This window comes from Cariama cristata, unplaced genomic scaffold (genome assembly GCF_000690535.1).
Source record: "Cariama cristata isolate BGI_N322 unplaced genomic scaffold, ASM69053v1 scaffold5259, whole genome shotgun sequence".
In the NCBI taxonomy this organism is placed as follows: Eukaryota; Metazoa; Chordata; class Aves; order Cariamiformes; family Cariamidae; genus Cariama; species Cariama cristata.
In genome coordinates this window covers 23,779-46,604 of record NW_009633986.1, presented here as the reverse complement: position 1 = coordinate 46,604, position 22,826 = coordinate 23,779, and the positions used below count along the sequence as shown (strand labels likewise).

General features: G+C 39.2%; 1 protein-coding gene across 1 annotated transcript in view; it reads right to left on the bottom strand.

The window, feature by feature from the left end:
• TMEM132D (transmembrane protein 132D) overlaps positions 1-21,094 on the bottom strand; it is a 95,866-nt gene extending 74,772 nt beyond the window's left edge. Inside the window, exon 1 of the mRNA XM_009706984.1 lies at positions 20,918-21,094. Coding sequence (XP_009705286.1) covers positions 20,918-21,076 — 159 coding nt within the window. The 5' untranslated portion in view covers positions 21,077-21,094. The remainder of the gene's footprint in view (positions 1-20,917) is intronic.
• Between the last annotated feature and the right edge of the window lie 1,732 nt (positions 21,095-22,826).

Genomic DNA, 22,826 nt, shown 5'->3' with positions numbered 1-22,826 from the left:
GGTACCTGTGCCCTTAAACAGGCATTGCAGAGTGTAATTATCTATTCTGCCTGCACAAATGTAGGACTTCTTTCATGTAGTCTTCCACTATGGTCCGTTTAAGAACACTGAGGAAAGAATAGTGTATTCATTGATATACTCTAGAAATGGTTTTCACATGCTCTGAATCCTTCAATCTATTCTCCAGCTATGCTCAAGAGAAACATCCCACACATTCATTTTTGCTTTTTAAAATAAAGATGCAGAGAGGTATATTTAAACAATAAGGATGTTTTCAGGTCACAGTTCATGCCCTCCAAGAGTCTTCACTATGTGCATTCACTTTTGTATATGCCAAACAGCACTGACGGGCTGTACTAAACTCTGCATTGCCTCACTAATCAAATCCTTTGCAGCCAAATTGTATTTGTAAACCTTTAATGACATCCCACAGGTATAGTTATAGAAACCTCATCTACAAGATGCCAATCCCAGATCTGTTGCCAGTGCTGACTACAAGTACCTGAAAACATAACTAAAGTTGATTATAAAAATAATGCATGCAGTAGGATTTGTTTTATAACTGAAAACATAAAACAATCCAAATTTTTAAGGAAATGAGAAGAAATACTCTACAAATCAATAACAATATCTACAGGTCGAGATATTTAGCAGGCAAGAACATGAGCAGTGAAAATCAAACTTGTATGAGAGGAAGACTGTATTCAACACCTCACTAGTGCATGAATAGTGTATAAACATTTCAACAGACAATGCACCAGCAACAGGTTTGCCTCTGGTGAGCAATTACAGCCAGAGCCACTAAGATATAACTCTCATACATATATACAGAGAGAGGAGTTTCTTTTTATTCCCTTTTCTACTCTCTTGATATACCTGGGTGAAACTAGTAGTTGACTATATGCCTCCTCCTTTTGCTGTGCCCTCTAGGTCTCTCGGTATCACTACAGGCAAACGCATTTCCTTCCTTGGTCGTGCCGTGCCCTTCCCCTCCTCACATTACCTTTCTCCTTTAGCTGTGACTCAGAAGCAAACCTTTCTCAAGCTAAGGTTGGATTACAGTTTTTGTGCTATGCAGACATATTCAGGGAAATATTAAGTACTACTTTTTCTCCTGGTTTTATCCTAGAAATAGTTACAAAAACGCAAAAAATACACAGACACTTTTGAAGCTCAATTCATGTTTTCATATGGAATGCCACTGGCAAGAAACAATATAAATGACACTCCCAGGAGAAGAAAAATCACCCAGTTCAATCTTTTAAAATAATTTTCTTCCTCCATCTAACACATTCAACCTCTACTAATTACATAGCTACAATTTTCTTGCACACTAGAAACCACATTTTTATCCATTTACTAACAGATAAAGGCAATGGAAAAGCTGCGGTCATTATGTCTCATTCCGATATCTTTAACAGCAGTTTTCATCAGATTCAGTGATGCTCACTGCAGATAAGTTAGCCGTGGTTATAAAAACCAAGCTACGTAATCCTCTTGAAGTGCTAAAGAAAAGAACACTTATAGATAGGAAAAAAAAAAAAACCAAATATATTTATAACTTCCATGTTCCATGCTAAATGTCATGATTCTTAAATGCTCTTTCTGGTCCTCCTTTTTACCTTGAAAATTTTCATCTTGCAAAATCCAACTGTACAAATATATATCCCTTAAAGAGAATAGAACTGAACAGAGTATTTCAGTTGGAAGGGACCTACAACAATCATCTAGTCCAAATAAAACATTCCTTATCGAGAGCTATAAATAAGCTTTGGAAATGTTTAATGTGACTTCATAACGTAGTTATGACCAAGCCAAGTAACTTTTCCATAGTGAGGGTCAACTGAAGATGGAGGGAATTTTCCATCCCTTTAATATAACCTGTTTTCCCAGCAAGACGACTCAGATGCCTTTGATCACTACACAAGGAAATGAGTCATACACACATCTTCTAAAAGCAGAAAATTCACACTTGAAAAAATTAAGGAGTGGAAGAAGGATGAATGATCTGTTGAGGGTATGGAAGCTGTGACGGTTGGTGATTGCGAGGGAAGACTGACCGACCTAGGCTGAGCTGAAATGGGGCTCCTGGGCCCACGAGTGTGGGGGGAGTCCCCAGGTAACAGCAGTCAGGATCATTAACACCTATCCTTATTACCCCCAGAGTCCTAACAGACAGTCCCATTTGGCTCTTCTGCAGAGTCAAGAGTACCAAGAAATTAAAAAACCAAAGCACCACAGAGGAAGGTGAGCCCTCTTTCCTAGGTTTGGTAAGTTCCTTGAGGATTGTGCATTAAACACCTGTAGCCGTGCACGCAGCCAGGCACATCCTTTGCGCGTCTGGCTGGCGCAGAAAGGCAACAAATCACTCGCAGCTCTGAAAAGGTGCGAGAGGGAGTTCACGTAAGTGCTAAACGCTGCCTGCCTGTTCCAATTAATTTCTTCAGTGCAGATAATTTACAAATGGAAAATTATTTTTAAAATATTCTGAAGATCACTTGATGATCTTTTCATACCCTTCTACACTGATACCCAGGATAGAATTAAGGCATTTTTTTCATCACATAAACACTCATGAAATGGGAATGATTCTGACTCAAGTATAAGTGAGACAAAAAGCAAGCTGATAGTCTGCCTATAGATATGTTCAGGTGGAAGAACAGGTCAATAGGCATGTGGCTCACAGCTCTTACACTGATAGCTTTATTAATAAACTTGTTTTCATTTCTTTCCAGTGAATTCTGAAAATCAATCCTTTTCTCTAATGCCTTGTAAACAGCTTAGAGGAGGGCAGCTGCAAGTAATTTGTGCAGCTATAAAGAATTGTAGTCGCATAGTAGTACAGCTCCTGTGGATCTCTTCTTACAGAAATAATCACATTCGCTCAATGGTGAGGATTTTTCCAACAATATGAACCGTTTATGCAAGCAAGGTGTGAAATGTTCGCTTTGGCTTTCTCTCCTGCATTTTAACCAAAAGGCAGAGAACGTATGTGGAAAGATAATCAGACATAAAAAGAAGCAACAAAACAAAATCTGCTCTTTGGCCACAAAGAGATCTATCTTTCTCTAAATAAACCCAATTGGAGACCATTAACAGACAGTTTCTTCTTTCACAGCCTTCAAAGATATAGGGACAAGGTAAAGTGCTCGCATTAGATGCAGCTGGACTAACATTTATTTTCCACAACAGTTTTTCTTAGGTTGACATTTGAAGTTATTTGCTAAATACCTGAAGAGAAACATGAAACTACAGCCCAGACCAAACCTGCTGGTCTAAAATCTTTCATGATTTTGGGCAGCATCAGCCTGTATTTAACCACAGTCCAGATGTAACGCAAAATCACATAAAGGTTTTTCTACCTACATCCAACAAAATGGGGACAGATTTCTCAAGTGCTTTTTGGTCTTAAATAGGAAAGAGGAATATGAAACACTTTTCAGGACCACCCCACCCCAGGTGGGGATTTGGAGGGGAAGCGGATGACCAGTGCTACCAGCTGCTTCCCGAGGTGCCAGGCTGGGGCTCTCTCATCCCGTCTCCCCAACGGGCTGGTGTTTCCCTGGCAGCTCCCTTCTGCATAGTCACGTTTTACAGAGCGCTGCCAACAGCCAAGTGGAAAGAAAGGGAAGGGTCAGAAAGTGTTTACCGTGTAGGGGACCAGTGTGCTCATGGCATTAGAGAGAGTCTCTCGCACTAAGAATTCCACCCTGCGATACAATTAAAATACTGCTAGTGTCATTCAAATTGGTAAGATGTATCAAAGATTACAGAAGTGCTATCTACTGTATAGTTATTAACTAACTATAACATTAGGTTCTGCTAAGTTTCTCTGAGCACTTACAGCAAACATTCTTCAGTGTTTCTTAGTATTAAGATTTTTAAAAATAGGAAATAAATTAAATGCTTTCTTTGAGCTATTTGCCCATGAAGCAACTCTTGATTAATCCAGTTAAGGAAGGAAAAAAAAAAAAAAAAAGAAAAAGGAGATAAGAGCCCAGCGGCAGATGTTTCTAAATGTCAGTTTGTTAACGGAGTGTACTTCAGTTACTGTTGCATTCCCATCTTTCCTTTTCCTTGCTACCACCCGAAGTCCTTTCTGTGCATTAATTACCATTACTAAAGGCATTATGCAAACATACATTTTCTAGTGCATGTAGTGACTTTTGAAAGGCCATGACTGGGCACCCTTTCCTCTATCAGGAATACTGCAAAACAGACAAAGTAAGAGAAAGTAACCAAGAATCTATTCACCGGTGTACTGCCAACACTGAAGTGTGACGAAATGACACCCATGGGAAGGTTAGAGACGCCATCCAGCAGAGGGCAGCGGGAACACAGGTATGACGTCACACCACCAGTGTACTCGGTTTGCCAGAGTATCCCAATTCTCCCCTCTTTTCAGCATTTGCAAAATTTCTACTGGAGGAATTCAAACTGCTGGACAAACGCTATTTGACTAAAACCTGTACTGTAGGAGAGGAACAAAAGCCCCACAGTATCCTTGTTCCACAAGTGAGGACGCAGAGGCACAGAAGGGTCAGCTGAGTTTAGAAATGATTGTATTTAACAGAATTACTCACATGCACTTAGAAAGCCAGTGTCAGAGGAGGAATTAAAACTACCTTCTTCTGAGTCTGTACCTAATGTTATCAAGATATGCTTCTATATTAGTGCTTTTCCTTTCCATTTTTTAAATTATCTAATTGGTCTTGTCTAAAACCTGTGACATTCAAAAGTTTCAGGTAGTTTCTCAAAAATAGCATACTGCTTTTTTTTTTTACACTATTAAATCCATGTTACTTGTAATTTGAGTTTCATATGTTATAGTGTTGTTGTGACTGCATACAAATATCATGGTTATTTTAAGGATAAATTTGCTGTTACTTTCTCTAACACTGTCCAGTGTTAGCATTATGAAGTACAGACCTGCACAACACCTTTCTGCCAGATATGCTGCTCAACAGTACAAAAAGTTGCAGGAAGATCCTAGCATAGCTCTACCAGCAGAAACCATGGCTGTGTTTGTAGAGCCAAACTGCTTTTTAGTGACATAGCAGCCTTCTCACCTGGGGGAATAGCAAAAGGAGCCTTTACTTTGTTAATCTACAAGCATCTATAGACATAAACAAATAGCTCATATATCTACAGGCATCTTACCACAACATGCTACTAGTTTACTAATAGTTTGGCTAGTTGTTAAATCTTTTTTTAGAAGATACATGTTTACTAACTGCTTTCAGACATCAGAAGCAAGAATTCTTACAATTAAGATCTGCTCAACAAAGCCCTTACTGGAAAGAGAACCAAAACGTTATTATAAACTCATTGGAGTTTAAATTGCCTCCACACTGGACACTCCAGAAAGTAACAAGAAATTCTGTGAATCTGAAAAGGATATAAATAGAAAATGAGCACAGGACCAGAGCACCACCACCTGCTGTTCTTGACAGTACTGGATCAAACCCAGTGCACAAAGGAGCAAGGTCACTTCGTGGCCAGCCAGATGTTGCAGAGGTGATAACTGCCCAGCTGTTTACATGGGCATGCACGATCACTAGGTGTAGCAATCATATGAAGGGGTGGTTTTTGCTGGCAACACAAAAGCAGAAGAAACCTGGCTATCAGGTTTCACAATGCCCAGAGGGGTTTTACTACGATGATGAAATCAGGTCAGCTCTCAAGGTCTGTGGAAGAATGCTGGCTTCTGTTTTATTCAGACTGCTTGTAACAGGACAGAGAAAGGTGACAGAGCTCCCGACAGAAACCTCAGTGCCCCTGACAAACGGCAAGTGCAAGAAAAACTACTTCAGTTTTTCCCTTACTCTAGAATTTTCCCAGTTTCTCTGCAGATTACATTCTTCACTGATGTCCCCACGCAATTTTATCACGAGAAACAGAAAAGCATATCCTCTTACCCTAATCTTTGAAGTCTTCTGGACTACGAGAATCCATTAAAGACATGTACAAGGCAGTAAAATCTGCCTCCTCAGTCTCCTAAGAGATCCCTGATGATGTTTCCTCCTATTTTGTTAATCTGGATTACTGGGATGTACGGAAGTGAAAGGAAAAGATTTTATGGTTTCCCAATCTTTTCCAGTTATTAGCCCAGTTCTTTATGACTTACAGTCCCAAACATTAACAAAACCTCAGTTTCTATAAGGCTCAACCTCATTCTCAGCTGCTGGGATGCCAGAAATTGGCATCTCAGTCTGCACTTGCAGAACCACTGCTTTCCTCTGCCTCTGGTGATTTGGCTGAGTTTATCCTGGAAGAAGAATCACTTCTTCCAGCTGGAAACCCTTTCTGGTTTTGTATCTTACTGCACTTTAAATTACAAATGTCACAAAAACAGGCTAACTTGGCAGATCTTCCTCCAAAAATGAAAAAGGTATAATTCCTGCCTGATGACTAATCGTGTTATGTTTTCGTTTCATAGTACAGATCCTAGCAGACAATACAGAACAGCCTTGTGTTGGACCAGGATAAGGGCAACCAGAGTGATCTGAGCACATGGATTTTTCAAAAGCTAAACAAAAAAAAAAATGTTAGACTGGATATTGCCACATTTCCATGTGAGACAATGAGAAAAAGCTGAACCTATTTTGATGGACTGAAGGTTTTGGCTCTCCCTCCTCCCGCCCCCTAAGTTTATTGCTCAGAATGCTAGAGACATGTTCTTATAACTAGTGTCCAAATTACTTCTTTAAGCCCCCTTGCAAAAACTGACCAGGCAGCCAATCTCCGTTACTTGAACTTGCTCATATATTATTCTTAGCATTATATTATAACCCGGCATATCCAACTGAAATCAGAGTCATGCTGTTATGGATACTATACATAAGTAATATATTTAAAGCAGAATCTACCTCAGAAAGCATGCTTTTTAATAGGGCTGTGGAGATGCACAGAAAGGAAATTAGAAGCAAGGAAAGGAAACATCTTTAAGCTCACAGAATGGCCCATCTATATTCTGGCTAAATACCAACAATACGCTTTCTCATTCTTTATGTACATCTTCCTAGTTTAATATGGAAAAGGTAATTTAGAAACAAAGATAACTGGAACTGTGCTTTTTCTTTCTCCTAAGGACCTTCCACTCATTCTATAGAAGCCAGGGGAACACAGATTGGGGTAGGGACAGAGAGAAAGATGAGAATTGCTTCAGAAAGTCAAGTTTAAAAAAAATCTAAGTTTTTTTTACAGTAAGAAATTAATAAATCATTTAACAGACCACAAAACAAAACATGTCCCTAAACTACAAAATTTGACACTAGCTTTTACTGCATCTGCTCAACCAAGTCCCCAAAGTAGGTGATCTTTGGTTTTCTTGGATGCTAGCTGCAATACAGATCTATTATTTTCTGGTTTTGTTTATGACAAAATTAGATGTATACTTTTACATATTTTTACATATGTTCAGGCTTTTTTGGTCTCTGTTTTAAATGTTGAAATGCTTTGTTTTTCTCCTCATGTCTAAGCTTTTTACTTTTTTTAGTGGTTCCTGTTATCACCAAATCAGCAAAGAGATACATACATATATTAGATTGTACCTAGTTATGACAAGAAAACATAACTCCACTTTCTGACATCTATTTAAGATCAAAGAGAAAATACACATGTGAAAATAACACACCTCTCTTCCAATGAAACAGGGAGAATTATTTTTAAATTCAAAAGTAATTTGCCTCACAAATATTATAAGCAGAATTTGGGATTTTTAGTATGAATTACAATGAAAAGAGCTGTCACTATGCTGTATTGCTGTTCTTTATGAAACTGCATTACTTTTCTATATATTTCAACAATTATTGTTTTTTACTGCTGGTTTGAACATTTGAAAGTCCTGCAATCTATTTTCAAATTGTCAGGACTGATTTTCATGCAAGGTATAGAGTGGTTTAAATACTTACTTTCACTGTGTTTGGAGCTGACAGGTTTAGGAAATAGAAGTTTAGCATTGCATAAAAAAGTCACTTTGAACTGTAACTACTGTATCTCCAGGGTAGTAATTTTGCAGAATCCCACTCCAGGGTAGTGATTCTGTTATTTTATGACAGAGCTACTAGTAAGTGGTATGAAAAAGAACCAGATATTTTTTTTTATTTCACATTTACATTTCTTATATGCCTACAATTTAGTCTCATTAAATGCCAAGCTTTTTTAAATGAACACTTTTCATATTTTGATGTTGTTGGGTTTTTGTATTCTCCTCACAATTAGAAATTACATCAGTGATGATAAAACAATGTTTGGTATTCTAAAATCTCAGCTATACAGATTTCCTGTTTTACCTTTTTTCCTCATCCCTTCTTTGAAGGTCACAATAAAAATGAAACAAACATCCTCTTACAAATTAATTTTCTCTGCATTCAGTCAATGTTACTTTCTGAGATCTTAATTCTGGGTGATTTGGGTCTAACGTCATCTACCTTAAGGCAAGTCTCTACTGTCCTTCCAAGGTGAACAGGACCACTCTTCTGGAGGACACGCATTCATATTGCTCCTCCTGACAACCCTTAGTAGCACCTGAAAATATACCTCCACACAGTCCACAGACTAATTTCTCCCTAGGCACACTGTAATGTGCCTTGTATCAGAAAGAGCCTCAGGAGGTACGATGTATGACTCAGACATCCATCTGAATCACCGTCGTCCGCTCTGCTTTATCCCTTCCTGTCTAAACAAAATTATTTCCCCCTCAGAGCCCCTCCTTTGCTGTTTGCTGTCCCACATAGAAAGCCACTCTAACAGCCAGTGCGAAAGAAAGGAGAAAGAAAAGGCACAAGACCAAAGACCTCCTTGTACATATGCTTTCAGGTTCAGAAACATCCTGCACCTAAATCCAGGTTGTCAGGTTCATTTTGCACAGCCCCCAAGGAATGCAAAACAAAACTAACAAAATGACCACCACGCAACACCTCCATCGCTGCGTGCCCCAGTCCCCGCTCTTGGAGAGGACTGGCCAGAGCAGAGTGCTTTTTCACCCTGTTCAGCTCTCCATGTCTTGTCCGTGCCCACGCATGACAAAGGTTTAAGCTTCCCTCCAGATCTTTTAGGCTACTGCCAATATTTGTTCCTGAAGCTATCATTTCAGCAGCCATGCTGCCTTAAGTGGCTTCTGCCTCCGCTTTTTTAACCGCTCCTTTGATTGTGCCACTGTTCCTTTTGTATGGGCAGGTGATGAAGCAAACTGGGGAACCGAGTTCAGAATGACCCAACAAAAAAAAGAATGGTTATTTTTAGCCCAGCTCAGGTCCTCAGCCCAGCTCCGCAGCAGCTGCATAGGCACTTGTACTAACCCAGCTGGGAGCGGGGTGGGGGAGGAGGAAGGGCTGCTTGACTTAGCAATGCTGCCGAAAAACATTACCCTCAACTGATCAGGAACCTGTCCTCGTTTTGCTGTCTGCCTCCTATGAACCCAGCAGCTTTCAGGCCCGGTGGATAATTGGTCACTCAGAAGGCGAGTCAAAGTTGCACACTGGTCATCTCTTCTGAAACCTGGGCCAGTGTCAAATCCATTGTCCCTCACTCTCTTTCTGGCATCCCGCCTCTGAGGACATCTCATTAAGAATTAAGGAATTCTTAATAACACTGGCTGGCAATTAAAAGAAGGATGGAAAAGTCAGAGAATAATTCTCTTAATTGACTACTCTTCTAACTGCTTGTAATCTAGAGGAAATCTAATTAATTCTACATGAAGAACGACTATTCTGCAGTGAAGTGTAATTCCTGATCTCTGGGGCTTCAGCTTACCAGTTGTCAAATTATCCAATTACACACTTGTTAAAATCCATTTTGGGGAGATTTTCATGGCTCGTAAATAAATAATTTCAAAAGCTATAATCCTCAAAAAAAAAAAGGGGGGGAAGCCCCCGCCCCCCAAATAGTACCTCAAAATCACAAAACACATCTAAAAATAATGTCAAGAAGCTGAAGAGTGATATCCGCCTGCTTTGCTGAAGCAGCACCACAGTGGTGATGGATCTATTTTGGTAGGGAGAAATTTGCTGCTTCTTTTTCAGCTATGTTTTATTCAAATCACTAATCTGAAGGGAACCAATTAAGGCAGCATCCCTTTCATTATGCCAAAAGGGAAAAATCTTTTCATAACCACATCAATTAAGAGGTGGGAAGCCAACAGAGGCTGTAGCTCAAGCCAAGGATATTGACACACTGGAGCGAGGCCAGTGCAAGGCCACCAAGCTGGTGGAGGGCTGGGGCACGTGATGTGTACAGAGAGGCGGAGAGAGCTGGGCCTGCTCGGCCATAAGAAGAGAAGGCAAATGGGAGACCTTACTGCCTCCCACAGCTACCTGAGCAGAGGATACATAGAAGATGAAGCCAGACCATCCTCAGGCTTGTATGGCAATGGCACGAGAGGCACAGGACACACAAGTTAGAACATGGGAAATTCCATTTAGATACATGGGAAAACAAATTACCATGGGGGTGATCAAACACTGGAATTTTTCCCAGAGAGACTGTGGGATCTCCATCTTTGGAGGTGTTCAAGACTCAGGTGGACACAGCCCAGAGCAACCGGCTCTCTGAGGAGGGCACTGGTCTCGGTAATGGCCGGAGCTCCTTCAACCTCAGGAGCTCTGTGATTCTAACAACTCTTCAGAAAGATTCTCTGACTAAAAACAGAGGGGGCACACAGGACACTTCATTGAATACAATATTTGAAGGAATGTTCTTAAATCAGTGTCAAACTCTGGATCTTGATGTGACCAGGTTTACTAAGTCTGAGCATAGAAGAAAACTTTCTGTGATCTTTTGTATTTCACTGAAAACAATTTAACAGTTAGAATTAAAGATTGTTTTGCAATATTTACTACTGCGCTGTATGGCAGCGTTGTCTTACAAAATGCTGCGAGTGAAACTTGACATGAAACAAAAGAGGAACAGAAGGCAGTAATCTGTTTTATATAAACCTGATCTGACCGTATTTCAATAAAAGTAAGTAAACACTATCTCTGGGTGGGTTTGTTTTTTTCTTCAATAAAAAAATTTTCAAAATGTCTTTAATATTGAGTCTGATTAATATAAACATATAAAGGTACTGGAAAAATAATCCAAATTAGGTAGTGCAGTATTTTCAGTGATTACTGGCGATTCTGGGCACTCAGTCTGAGACATCTTAAGACATTCTGACTTTAAAATCATCCAAAGCACTTACCTACTGAAAATGAGGTCCCTTTCAGCTAGCTGAAACTGGGTTGCACAAAAACAATCAAATTACCAAATATTTATGGGACCTTTATTCTGAAAATTTGATTCACCATCTGATTATTTCTGTTTTAAACTCGTAACATTTTTAATACCAATGGCTTTACAGCAGTGTGAAAACAGGCCAGGACTTCTAAATCTTGTGTCCATTGAGGTAGGGACAAGTTCTGGGTAAAACTTGCTCTAAATTCAGAACTACCGTGTTTTCCTAGTCCTTCTACATTTAATTGCATCATGCAGCTTCAGAGCAACACAGAAAGGTTGTCAGGACTGAAGGATTGGGCTTGTTTCAACCCAGTTCAACTGCATGTGTCTAATCAAGAAAAACATACGTAACTCATACTTAAGAAAGAACAGCAACTGCTATGCAAAGCCATTTTTCTTAGGCTTTAATTCATAAGAAAAATATCCTTGTGTTTGTTCCTGCTTCTCTAGGGAACCCAATTTTCAATGTTCCACATCAAATTGTGTGGCTGTCAGCAGCTTTGCCAGCAGCAAGTCCAAGGCTTCATTACTCATTGCCTCATTCAGACAAAAACTGGGTGACTGCTGCTTTCTATTATTACAGGTGATTACAGTATTAGTCAGCTAGCAACTGCAGCTCCAGATACAAACCCAACATTTCTAACATCTTGTCTCCAACAACATCATCATCAAGATCTTTTTCCACGAGCCTGTAGTAACCTTTGGCTGAGAAAGAATTGGATTAAACTGGAAGATCTGCTTGATGGTTTTCACTGCTTGAGAATTTAAGCAGCAAAATGTCTGCATTGATGACACAATGAACACAGTTACTGTTTCACTGCACGCTGCACTGGTCAATGAAATGTTTAATTGCAAAAGGAAAGAGCTATTGCTGGTAATTTCAAATGTTAAGAACCCCAGGGTCATCATTAATTCTGGAAGGAAAAATCCAAAGAATATAGCATTTGTTGGATTCTGGAGATAAGGCATCTTTGATTGTCAAGTGCTTGTACTGTTTTCTCATTTCATTCTCTGTATACAAAACAAAATGCTATGTGCTAGTGACTCATGCATCTGTCAGTTTTTCAGTACTTAGACCATGGAAGTCTGCCCAGAGCAAGGCCAATGTTTAGTATAACACTAATAATAATAGTAAGTTGAAGACCAAACGAAGCCAATTTTAATGGGCAATTCTAATTGGAAAATTAACCCTATATAGTAGCCCCCTTGCAACTGAGTATATTCACTTCTTGAGCACGGTCACGGAGGAATACCAGAACTGTCACACCTAATTGGACTGCTCAGCTGCCTGGTCCATCATTTGGGTACAGATAGGGGCCAATATCACATGCTTCGAAAAAGCACAAATAATTGACATCTACGTATGGGAAAAATGTCTTGTAGCTTCAGATACCTGTGATTCAACTAGTTTATGAAGCATAACAGATTATTATGTATTTACTGGATGAAACATTTTCTTCTATTAGATGTACAGTTATTAAAATGTGAAATGGAATCTAATCTGACTAATGCATTGCATAAAGACTGATTAATGAGCTTTTGAATACAAAGTCCTTCTGGCTGAAGCTGCCTGAACCACAGAGAACCAACCCAAAGAGCGGGCTTTTGGATCCAGGCAAAGCTGTGAGACTGACAGTAAGACAACCCGTTCCTCTAAACTGATATAGCAATATTCCAGAATTAGACTGATACAACAATATTCCAGAACTAGCCAAGGGACAGATTTTTTTTTTTTTTTTTTTTTAACTGTTGTCAATAATGAACCTGGAACAAGATTAGACAGACTACTACTGAAAGTTGCTAATGGTATCAGTTTCGGAGGCGTTTGACTATTAAATAAGAAACTGTAAGAAGCACCAGATAAAACCAAGGATTCAGGAAAAAGAAATGGAATGAAATGCGGTCACACACAGTGCAAAGTTTAACCATGGGGACTGACAGCAAGAATTTAATCCATCAGGTAAGAGGTCTTCTGTCTGAAACAACAGAGCAAAAGAAAGATCAGAATATAATATTCAGTCACCGAATTAATGTATGTCATTGTACAAAACAACCCTCGACCAACCAAAAAAAAACCCCAGCAACCAGAACCAAAACCATGCACGTATCATTTGAGATGGAGGAAAAAAACATTTCCAGCGCATAAACACTTAGACAACAATGGCAAGGGACATTATCTGGTATCCTGTAGTCGTCTTGGATATTTAATTTCAAGAAATTAAAATCAGAACTGCTAGGTACCAAGAGATGTTACTGGGAGAATGGAAAATCTGTTTTATGATATGAAATTGTAAGACCTTGACTACCTAATTTTAGGAAGCAATAGGATATACTTCTGAAAGGAAAATGGTTGCTTGCAATAGCACAATGATCCAAAGGTTTCTCCCTTTCCCATGAGCAGATTTCATCTGTGATTCACTCATCATTTTGATTTAAAAGGTCCCTCTTCAGAAACGGGTTACATTTTAATTAAATATTTGAAAACTTGCCTAATATTGTAATTGCAATTTAAAAGCTGTGAATTAGGAAGGTAAAAGCTTTTAACTACTCTCTAGATATCTTTTTCTTTTTCATAAAACTGTCAGTGGAAGTGTTTAGAAATATTCACTCGTTAAAGTTGACTAGGGCAGCTGATTCTGGCTGATGTGGTCCTGCACTTCTCCGCTGCCAGGCAGAACCCATGCCAGTCACAGCTAAAAGCAGATCCTCCCTGTAATCAATTTGTTCATCTATATCATACACACAGATGGAGATTCACATGTCAGCTCTCCCACAGAAATGCATTAATTTCATCCTAAAGCATCCTAATTGTCAGCTTAGATGGCAGATAGCAGAGAGAAGGTTGTAACATCCTCCAATATCCTATTTCAATTATTTCCTATTACGGACCCCATTGTACCCCTGAGCAGCCACTGACAGAAAACAGCAGCGCTCTGCCAACCTGAGGAGTGGCAAAGCACTGGAGCAGAAGAAGGGGTCTAATGAAGAGGCAAGGACAGCCACACCATCTTTAGAGTTATATGTGGACCATAAGCTCCAACAATGACGGCACTTGCACAACTAGGTCTGTGCTCCAGGGACCATGATCCACCCACCACACCTTCTGTAATGGGGAAAAAGAGCCAAGCTGAAACCTTGGTCTAGGAGAAGGCAGTCTGATCGACTTCAGTAGGAACTTCAGGGCGCTGCCCATGCCCATCCCTCTTCTGTAGGAAGGGACCAATGTTTTCTTCATGTTTTTATCATTAGCCTTCTCTGTTTGGTTTCTGAGTTCTTCAGGGTGAGGTTATAATTAAATACTTGTTTATGCAGCACTGAGTACTCGGGCAGCTAAGTCTGAGCTCCATATTCAGTCTCTAGCAGAACATAAAAAGCACTACCTAAAAATTAAATGTTTCAGATACATATATTTATAAGGGCATTAATACTCTAAGCATCTTTAAAATCCAGCAGTGACTGGCACTGCCATGACAGCTGACTCCCGTAATTATTAGAAATAATTTTAATATGGAAAACCTTCCCATATAACAGATAGCCTCTTTGCTGCAGCAATTGATTTTATTTATTTATTTGGTCTATTTATCCAGCTTCTTACACTGATGGTATGTGGAACAGTTTACTTCTTGTCAACGTTTTCGTTAAATTTTTATAAAGAACATCAGGAGCAAGTTGAAACAATAAATTATCTAAAAGGTATAATGTTAAACTGGTGTTCAGGTTTTGGATACAATTTAGTTAATATGACTGCCATAAATACAACTTCTCACAAGTCAAAATGGCTCTAATGGGTCTGAGGAAGAGAGCATGTTCATCTTCAATGCAAGAATGGGTTTACCGTCAATGATGCTTTGATAACTGTGCTAGGATGTACCAAAACAGACCTTTTAACAAAATATCATCTTATATATGAAGTCTGTTACATGCTATGCATTATAAAATATTTCTGTTCAACAAATAAAGATAACATTTACTTTCTACAGTTAGTTTATTAACCTGACCTGGTAAAATAAATATTCCACTTGTGTTTCATATAATAGCAGAAATGACACAAACATTGCAAAAATGGTTGCGCTGGTTTCAAAGGTTATTTTGCTCCAACATTACCAGCAACCCTTTCCTGGAGGTTACTAACCTCGTAAGTCACCTGAGATGAAGGATAATATGATCTTTCTTCCTAACAGCTCACCCAAGTTTGTTTAAACAATCTTCATTTGCAGCTTAAAAATAGGGCAGTTTGATCTGTACCAAAGCAGCTTCCCTCTGCAAGAAGAGAGCTGAGTGTGTGTTTCTGAGAGCAGAGACAGCTCACCAAGCTGGGACTCCTCTGTAGGGTCAGATGAGTAGGAATAATTCTTAGCCTTCACTACCACCTCTTTGTTGCAAAGTAATGAGCTGGACTTTGGTCACTGACTCTGTTTAAGCCTGTCATAAATCAGGAGTCTCTTCTCAGAGGTTTTTTTTCTACATTTGATTTAAATCTCTCTCTGCCTCACACCTCACTTGACTGTCTTGGAGGCTGATGTTGCACTGCTTGAGGACAATAAATAATGGGCCAAAACCAAGAGATAATGGAAGCTCAGTTGCTGGTACAAGTCTGTAATTCACTGTTCACCATCCACCTTTGCCTGCTAAAATATGGCTGGAAGAGATGGAAGGTTGTCTTTGTCTTGCCTCTGCCAAGCAGACTGCAACCTCAGCACGGTACCATTAATCATGTTCCAAATCCCATCTTTTCTTCCTGTCCATTTCAGTTCTTTAATAATAAGGTTATTTTTAGGTTGATGCTGACTAGATTATAAACATACCTGTAGGCTGTCCCAATGTATTCACTAAGGAAAGACATGCACATGGGCATAAAACTCACCAAGCCCCAGACCGGAGCTGAGTTTGATAAAGACTGAAGGGAGACTGTCCTGCTAGTCCCTGTTCAGGTGAAATCTGCTAATTCAGCTCTAGTGCCAGGCAAGCTCTCCTGCCTGCCAGCAAGGCTGAGGGTCTCTAGGCAGCAAGAAAGCTGAATTATCCACTTGAAAATATGAATATTATGATTGATATGAGCTAATCCAGGGCTACTCAGCCACTGTTACCATGACTCTGCAGTACTCAAGGATTCTTGCTCTGGGAAGACAAAACTTTTCTGCTGTTTCCTAGTTGCACAGATCATACAAGGCAGTCTATTATAGCCGGCATTAAGATCAGGTCATCTATAAGGGCTGGGGAGGCATTCAAGAAAGTAATCCAGATTCACAGACTTTTTATGCACCAGGGTGCTCATCATCCAACAGCCTGGCTTCTTCATCAGTTTCATATCTCCTATCACCACCTGAAACATCTGGTCCTCATCCATATCTTTAAACCTAATAATGCCTTGAATATCAGTGCAGCTACATTTGTGTGAGCCAGGTTGACTCTAATGCTAACTTGCTGATTTAGACATTTAAAACCTGTATGTGGACAACAATTTATCAAAAATTGAAGGTCAGGAACCTGCAACCTTTTCAAGAAATTTCTGAAGGGACACTGAGCATCCTGCATACATTTTTTCTGTGTTCTAGAAGAAAGTTAACATAGTATATTTTCTAGTCAAAGGACTACTCTAATAATGGATTTATTGACCCTGGGACCAACATCTCCTCCTGTGAGATTTATGAAACAGGTGTTTTGCCCTGATTCCTTATCAGATTATTAAATAAAGGGAGGGCACAGATAGAATAAGTTTAAGGCATATACACAGGTAAGATAGGTTATTTACAGATTCAGAGCTGGTTCCGTTAAGAACCAGTCCAGGTATTTTATTATTCACCATTTTTATTATTATTATTTACAAAACAGATTTCAACTTATCTATTTACCAGCATGTCATATTTGCCCTCTGCCTTTCTCAGTAGGGATTATCTTGTATGTACACAGATGGCTACAGAGCTTGTCTGTCTCTCATCCTCACCTAATCATTACGGTTCAACAAAAGGTGAACATGACAATTATGAAAGAGTGGACAGAATGTTTAAAAAGCAACAATAACCAATAGCAGCAGGTGTACAGTTTGAGTGATTAAACCTGTGCATCACCTAACAAAATGAGAGTGAAACAAAATAGAGAAGAAACATCGGAAAGAAGTCAAACAGGAATTGGAAGCTGATCCTTTAGGATGCCAATAAAAATAACATGTCATATTCTAGAAGGTTCAAGCATATTATTCTCACTGGCTGTCACACTCCTTTGCAGGTCCTCAACCCAGAAAACCTCAGCAGTTTAGCATGTTCAAGACAGTTAATGAACAAATGGACCATATGCCTTTTTAATATCATATTTCAAAGGTCTTAAGAGGTGCCAGGGTTTCTGTCTCAAAGGATACCCTATTACAAGTGAATGTTAAGAGAATAACATTTATGGAGAATTAATATGCATGTTAGTTGACAACAAAGAACAACATAGAAGATTTTTGCTTCTTCACTATTTACTTGTGATTTTTTTTTTTCCCCCCAAAGTGCCAAATTTTCAATAATTACCATGGAGTAATCCTCTGGCATTCCTTGTCCAGAATTCTCCATCCAGAATAAAGCACTCTTTGTTTCCATAATTCCTGTACTGATCAACATGTTCTTAAACCCCCTCTTCTCCAGTTCCCTGGTCACACACTACCTGGAGACACAGACTTTGCGTTGAGAAATCTGGTAAGGAAACAGGGAGAGTTTTGAACAGTACCCATGCAAGAAGTGCTCAAACTACAGTGGAGACTCTGATGGTGAAGAACACTATACCATACAAACATCTGCCTTTTCCACGGTGTTTAGTGGATGGTTTAGTTTCTGTCAACAAGGTAAGACACTACTATGTGGCTATAAGAGCCACTGCAAAGCAATCATGGTAAAACGCCAATAATTTTTTATAACCCTGGATAAACATCTTTGTCTGTATTTCACCAGGCTTAAGGGAAAGGATCATGCATTGTAAATATCCAAACAGGTGCTCACAGATTCTTACAATGTCCTCAAATTAAATGTCTTCTCCCATGCTATTCCCGTTCTGCTAATAAGGGCCGGCTGGAGTCCCATTCACTTACTAAGGCGGGCTCTGTTACACTTTAAAATTAGAAAAGATGTTACTAAAGTATCAGAAATTTTAGTCTTTATGGTACCCACACAGCCATAAAATACACCCTACAGCTTTTCTTATCAATATCCTTGAGTGCTCTGTTGTGACTTAGACTGCCATCATTGGTGTAGGGCTCTGCAAGGGTCTCACAAGCTAGAATGCTAATATGCCATAGGGAAAAAAAAAATGCACTGGAGAAAGGTAAGGTGAATGCAGCAAGCGTCCTAATAACTTCAGCAGAAGGTAGGCATTTCCAGTGTGTCCTGACACCGATAAATATATTTAAGTCTTTCCATTGCAGCATTTTGTACCTCAAAAATAGAAAACAGGAAGCTCTAAATTGGCCTGTCTTCTGCTTTGCCATTTACAAATCCATAACTGCTAGCAGAAAAGACTACAGAAAACAAAGATGGTGCAGAGGTGATATGTGCTAGCCCATTAAAAAAAGCAAAGCTCTGCCTAATGTTAAAGCACTAAAATTTTCTTTGAAAAATTAACCTGTAATTGAAATATTCAACAGTATTTCTGCTCGGTGCTTCTAAACATGAAATTACATGTTCCTCTAAGAAGCCCAGCAAAACTAACCCAAATTAACCCCAGACTCCAGAAACAGAAATAATACAACACTTTGTTTTCGTTGTGGTTCTTTTTAAATGGAAGAGCAGAATTTATAATTTTTTTTAATTTTAAATTTGTAAATGACAAACTGGCTTTGCTAAGATCACAGGGTAATCTGAAGCACCAAACTAATCTAAGTTACACATCTTGAAAGGTCTGTGCCTGAATCATAATTTCCTGAGTACAAAGCGAAGTATGACAAAGATTTGGAGATTTGTGATACCCCAGTTTTGTTTGCTGACACTCCAGTTAATGCAAAGAAGGTTAAAACTATTCCCAGTCTATCAGTAATTAGGGGACCCCTACCATTTATCTTTGCTTTCTCTCTTACCCATTATCCCAACACATGTTGCCTTGTAAAATGCTGACAACTTGTAAACCTTGTAAAATACTGATAACTTTATAGACTCACGTGACCTTTGAGCATATAATTTTGTGCTTCTGAAAAATGGGCTTTTTGTTCTTCTTTTAATGGAAATGAAGAGACTGATTTCATTCGTAGTAACTGCTAGGAGAATCTGTCTTTGTTCTTATGAACTACTTTTTGCCACTATATCACTTGCTACTAAAGCGATCATGGATCATGGGCATGTATGAGAAGAACTAGTGTTTTTTGCAACCATTGGAACCACTAGGAAAGAAATCTTTTATCTTCTCACTAAGGGACGGAGCAAATAAACCCCCCTACATCTCAGAGTATGTAAATCAGATCACCCCTGCAGCCTTAACCCTCAGTACTTCAGAACTCGCGTGACTGCACATCAGGGTCCCATCTGCAGACCTGAAAGCCTCTTCTCTTATCAACAAACCAGCAGAGATCACCCACTGTTCAACAGCAGGAACTAGTCCATGAAAACAGTCATGCAAAACAAAGGGATTAGTTATACAACTCTGATTTGTTACATGGCCACAATACCAGTTGAAGAGAGCTATTTCAACGGTCATATATACCCGGGCAATGAAACCATGAGCCATCACAAAAGAAAAGAAATGTTTTTGGTGAAATAAAGAACCACAACATCTGAGTAGTTCTGAAGTGGTAAATAACAATAATAGCCAGTTCTGTGAGCCTGGAAGCACAGAGAACACCTTCAGCCTTCAATAATGGCATAATTAACTGGCTGTCACTAGGCAAGTACCCAGGTTACATTTTTTTAAATGCTGAGATTGATTTTTGTTTTTCTTTCAGTGCTAAATAATAATGTGTCAATACTGTCTAATAGATTGTCTAAGAACAAAAATGGGGCACAGCTAGATCTTAGACAAGTATACTTCATCCCTAATGATGAAGAAATGTGAAGGGGACAGAAGAGGAAACACACAAAATTTCTGTTTGTACTTGGAATTTGGGTATCGAAAAGTTTTTTTAAGAAAGAACAAGAAAAACACCTGATCCTTTAGCCAAGCACTGTAGTTTGCACTGTGATGATGAGGCAACCCATTTGAATGCATTTATGTAGAACAGACAGTTGGTTCTGTACTGTATTTTGTATTCCCCAGGTAATTCAAAATTACTCAGAAGTCACGCCATGACTTTTATTTCTCTTCTTACTCTCGAATATGGAGTCAGAATTCAGAAACTGAAAAAACTGTGATTCAGGAAGTCCTTAAACACTAGAACAAATGTAAGAGTACTTGTGATTCAAGTAAGACATATACCTCATTGAACTGAGTGTCCAAATATACCACTTCATGCAGCACCAAGAGTGAGTTCTGAACACTGGTGATGCCATGAACTCAGCTTCTACCTCCATGAAGTTGGTGTATTGGTCAAAGAGAGCACGACTGGGCCTTCCGTGGAAAGCTGTGGTCTCCCCTCATGTGGTTTCACTGCTGGATGAAGTGAACTTCGGAAGTTAGTACCTGTTTCTCAAGGTGCTGTAACTTTCTGTCCCTCCCTCCCCTTTCAGCAGATTATTTGCATCTGTCAGACACTGGAGTTTTAAAGTAATATTAAAAACTTGTAGAATGCCAGATAATTTCTTACCATAGCCAAAGGGAGAACTCCTACCAAGTCCTTCTGGCTTATGTAGATCTTGGAGATTCCTAGATCAGATGTTGTATCCCCAGGATATTCTACCTGCCATGTGATGAGCTGCGTCCCAGGTAGGTCAGTTAGGTCTTCAATTTCAAAATCAATCTGCATGATTTCAGAAGAAGGATCATCCGCACTACAAGAAAGAAAGAAAAAGAAACGTTTCATTCACATGAATGAGGAGACAGCAATATAATTGCTTTTATATTAATAAAACATTGGATTAAGGCTCTTCCAAAGAGAAGATTTAGTGGGAGGACGGATTTAATAATGAATTAATAATTTGCACTTGTCTTAAGATTTCAGGGTATTTTGCCCACTTTCAAGTGGCTTAGTAACACTCTGTGACATGGATGACTAAGCACTGCTCCATTTTACAAGTGGAGAAACAAATCAAGGTAAAGCTAAGGCTAAAGCTACAGTCTAAAAATTCTGACTCCAGGGCTCTCCATTTAACAAGCACATTGTATTTCTGCCCTGTTAAAGCAACACACGAGCAAATCTAAAGGGAATCACTCCTTGAAATGGGAAACCACTGCATTAAAAGTATTTTCTGCTTTTTAAAGAGAGAGGCGTGGAAGAGAGGTCAAAGCTCAGGATGAGGTCCGTGAACCAGGGCAGCAGGGAGAAGAGGATTGGAAAACTTGGAATTAATTTTTGGCTGTACTGCTACCTTGCCGTGAATGTCTGTCTGAAGCTCCTTTTGTCCATGACTAAACTAGGAATTGTAGGTAATTTAGCTTGTTGTGGAAAAGGAGAGTTACAAAACTGGATTATTTAATATTGGTCAATCCTACCAGGATCCTTTAGTAAAAAACACTAGAAAAGAACAAAGAGTTACTAGATGTGATTCTCCAGGATACTCTGGCAGCACTGGGGTTACCCATATCTTATCAATGCTACTTCGTCTTTACATGCTGCTTTCCTAAGGTTATATGGGTTGATGTAAGTGAACACCATAAAGCAGAAATGTAAAGAGGGAAAATTGGAGAAGGGGTCATTGGTGCAATTCCTGCAAAGCTTGTTACAAAATCAGCTACTGTATGGAAAAGCAATGCAGTGAAATTTCTATTGTGTATCTTGGCAAGGTAAGCTCCATAGTCCAGAGGCATTTATAGAGCCAAGAAAATACGCAATTCACTGTAAAGTTGTTGAGGAATGTAGAATTTCTTCACAGTGCAGAAATCCAGGGGACATGGAGAATGACAGTGCTTTTACTTCTGAAGAACCAAAGGCTGAACAGATCTTCAGTGTTTGTGTGGAGTGGAAAGAGCAGAATTTCTTTCAGTGGGATAATACTCAACAAGAGAAAGAATGGCACAGCACAGAAGTGTTACAAGCCACTTATGTTGGAGAGGGCAAGCAGAAGAAAGAGGAAACATTTCAGCAACTGATTAGAGAATCCCAGAACGTGCCCAAAACCCAGCAGGTTTTCCCAGTTGATGTGGAAAACCAGCTAAAACTAGGCATATTTTTTTACAAAGGTAAGTTATGACAACAGCCCCAGCTTGGGATTCTTCCCAAAATACTCAGAGATTTTTATCTTGCTGGCTAAATCTAATGCTTTATCCAAAGCTACTGCACGAAGAGTTTAATCTGATCATCTTTAAGGTTCAGATTTTAACAGATGCATTGAGTTCTTGCTATCCTGGACGGAATTTAAAAGGAGCCTCTGTGTTTCCAAAATGTAACACTTTATGTTCAATTTCTCATTTGCTCATGTCAGAAAAAAATAAAGAGCACAATTTCTAAACTAGCACTGAATGCAGTCTTATTTCATGCTGACCTAGGTAGGATCAGAAAGCTGCTTTATGCAGCTGTGACTATTGAAACTCAGTTACCTTAATTGTATGAGCAGGAA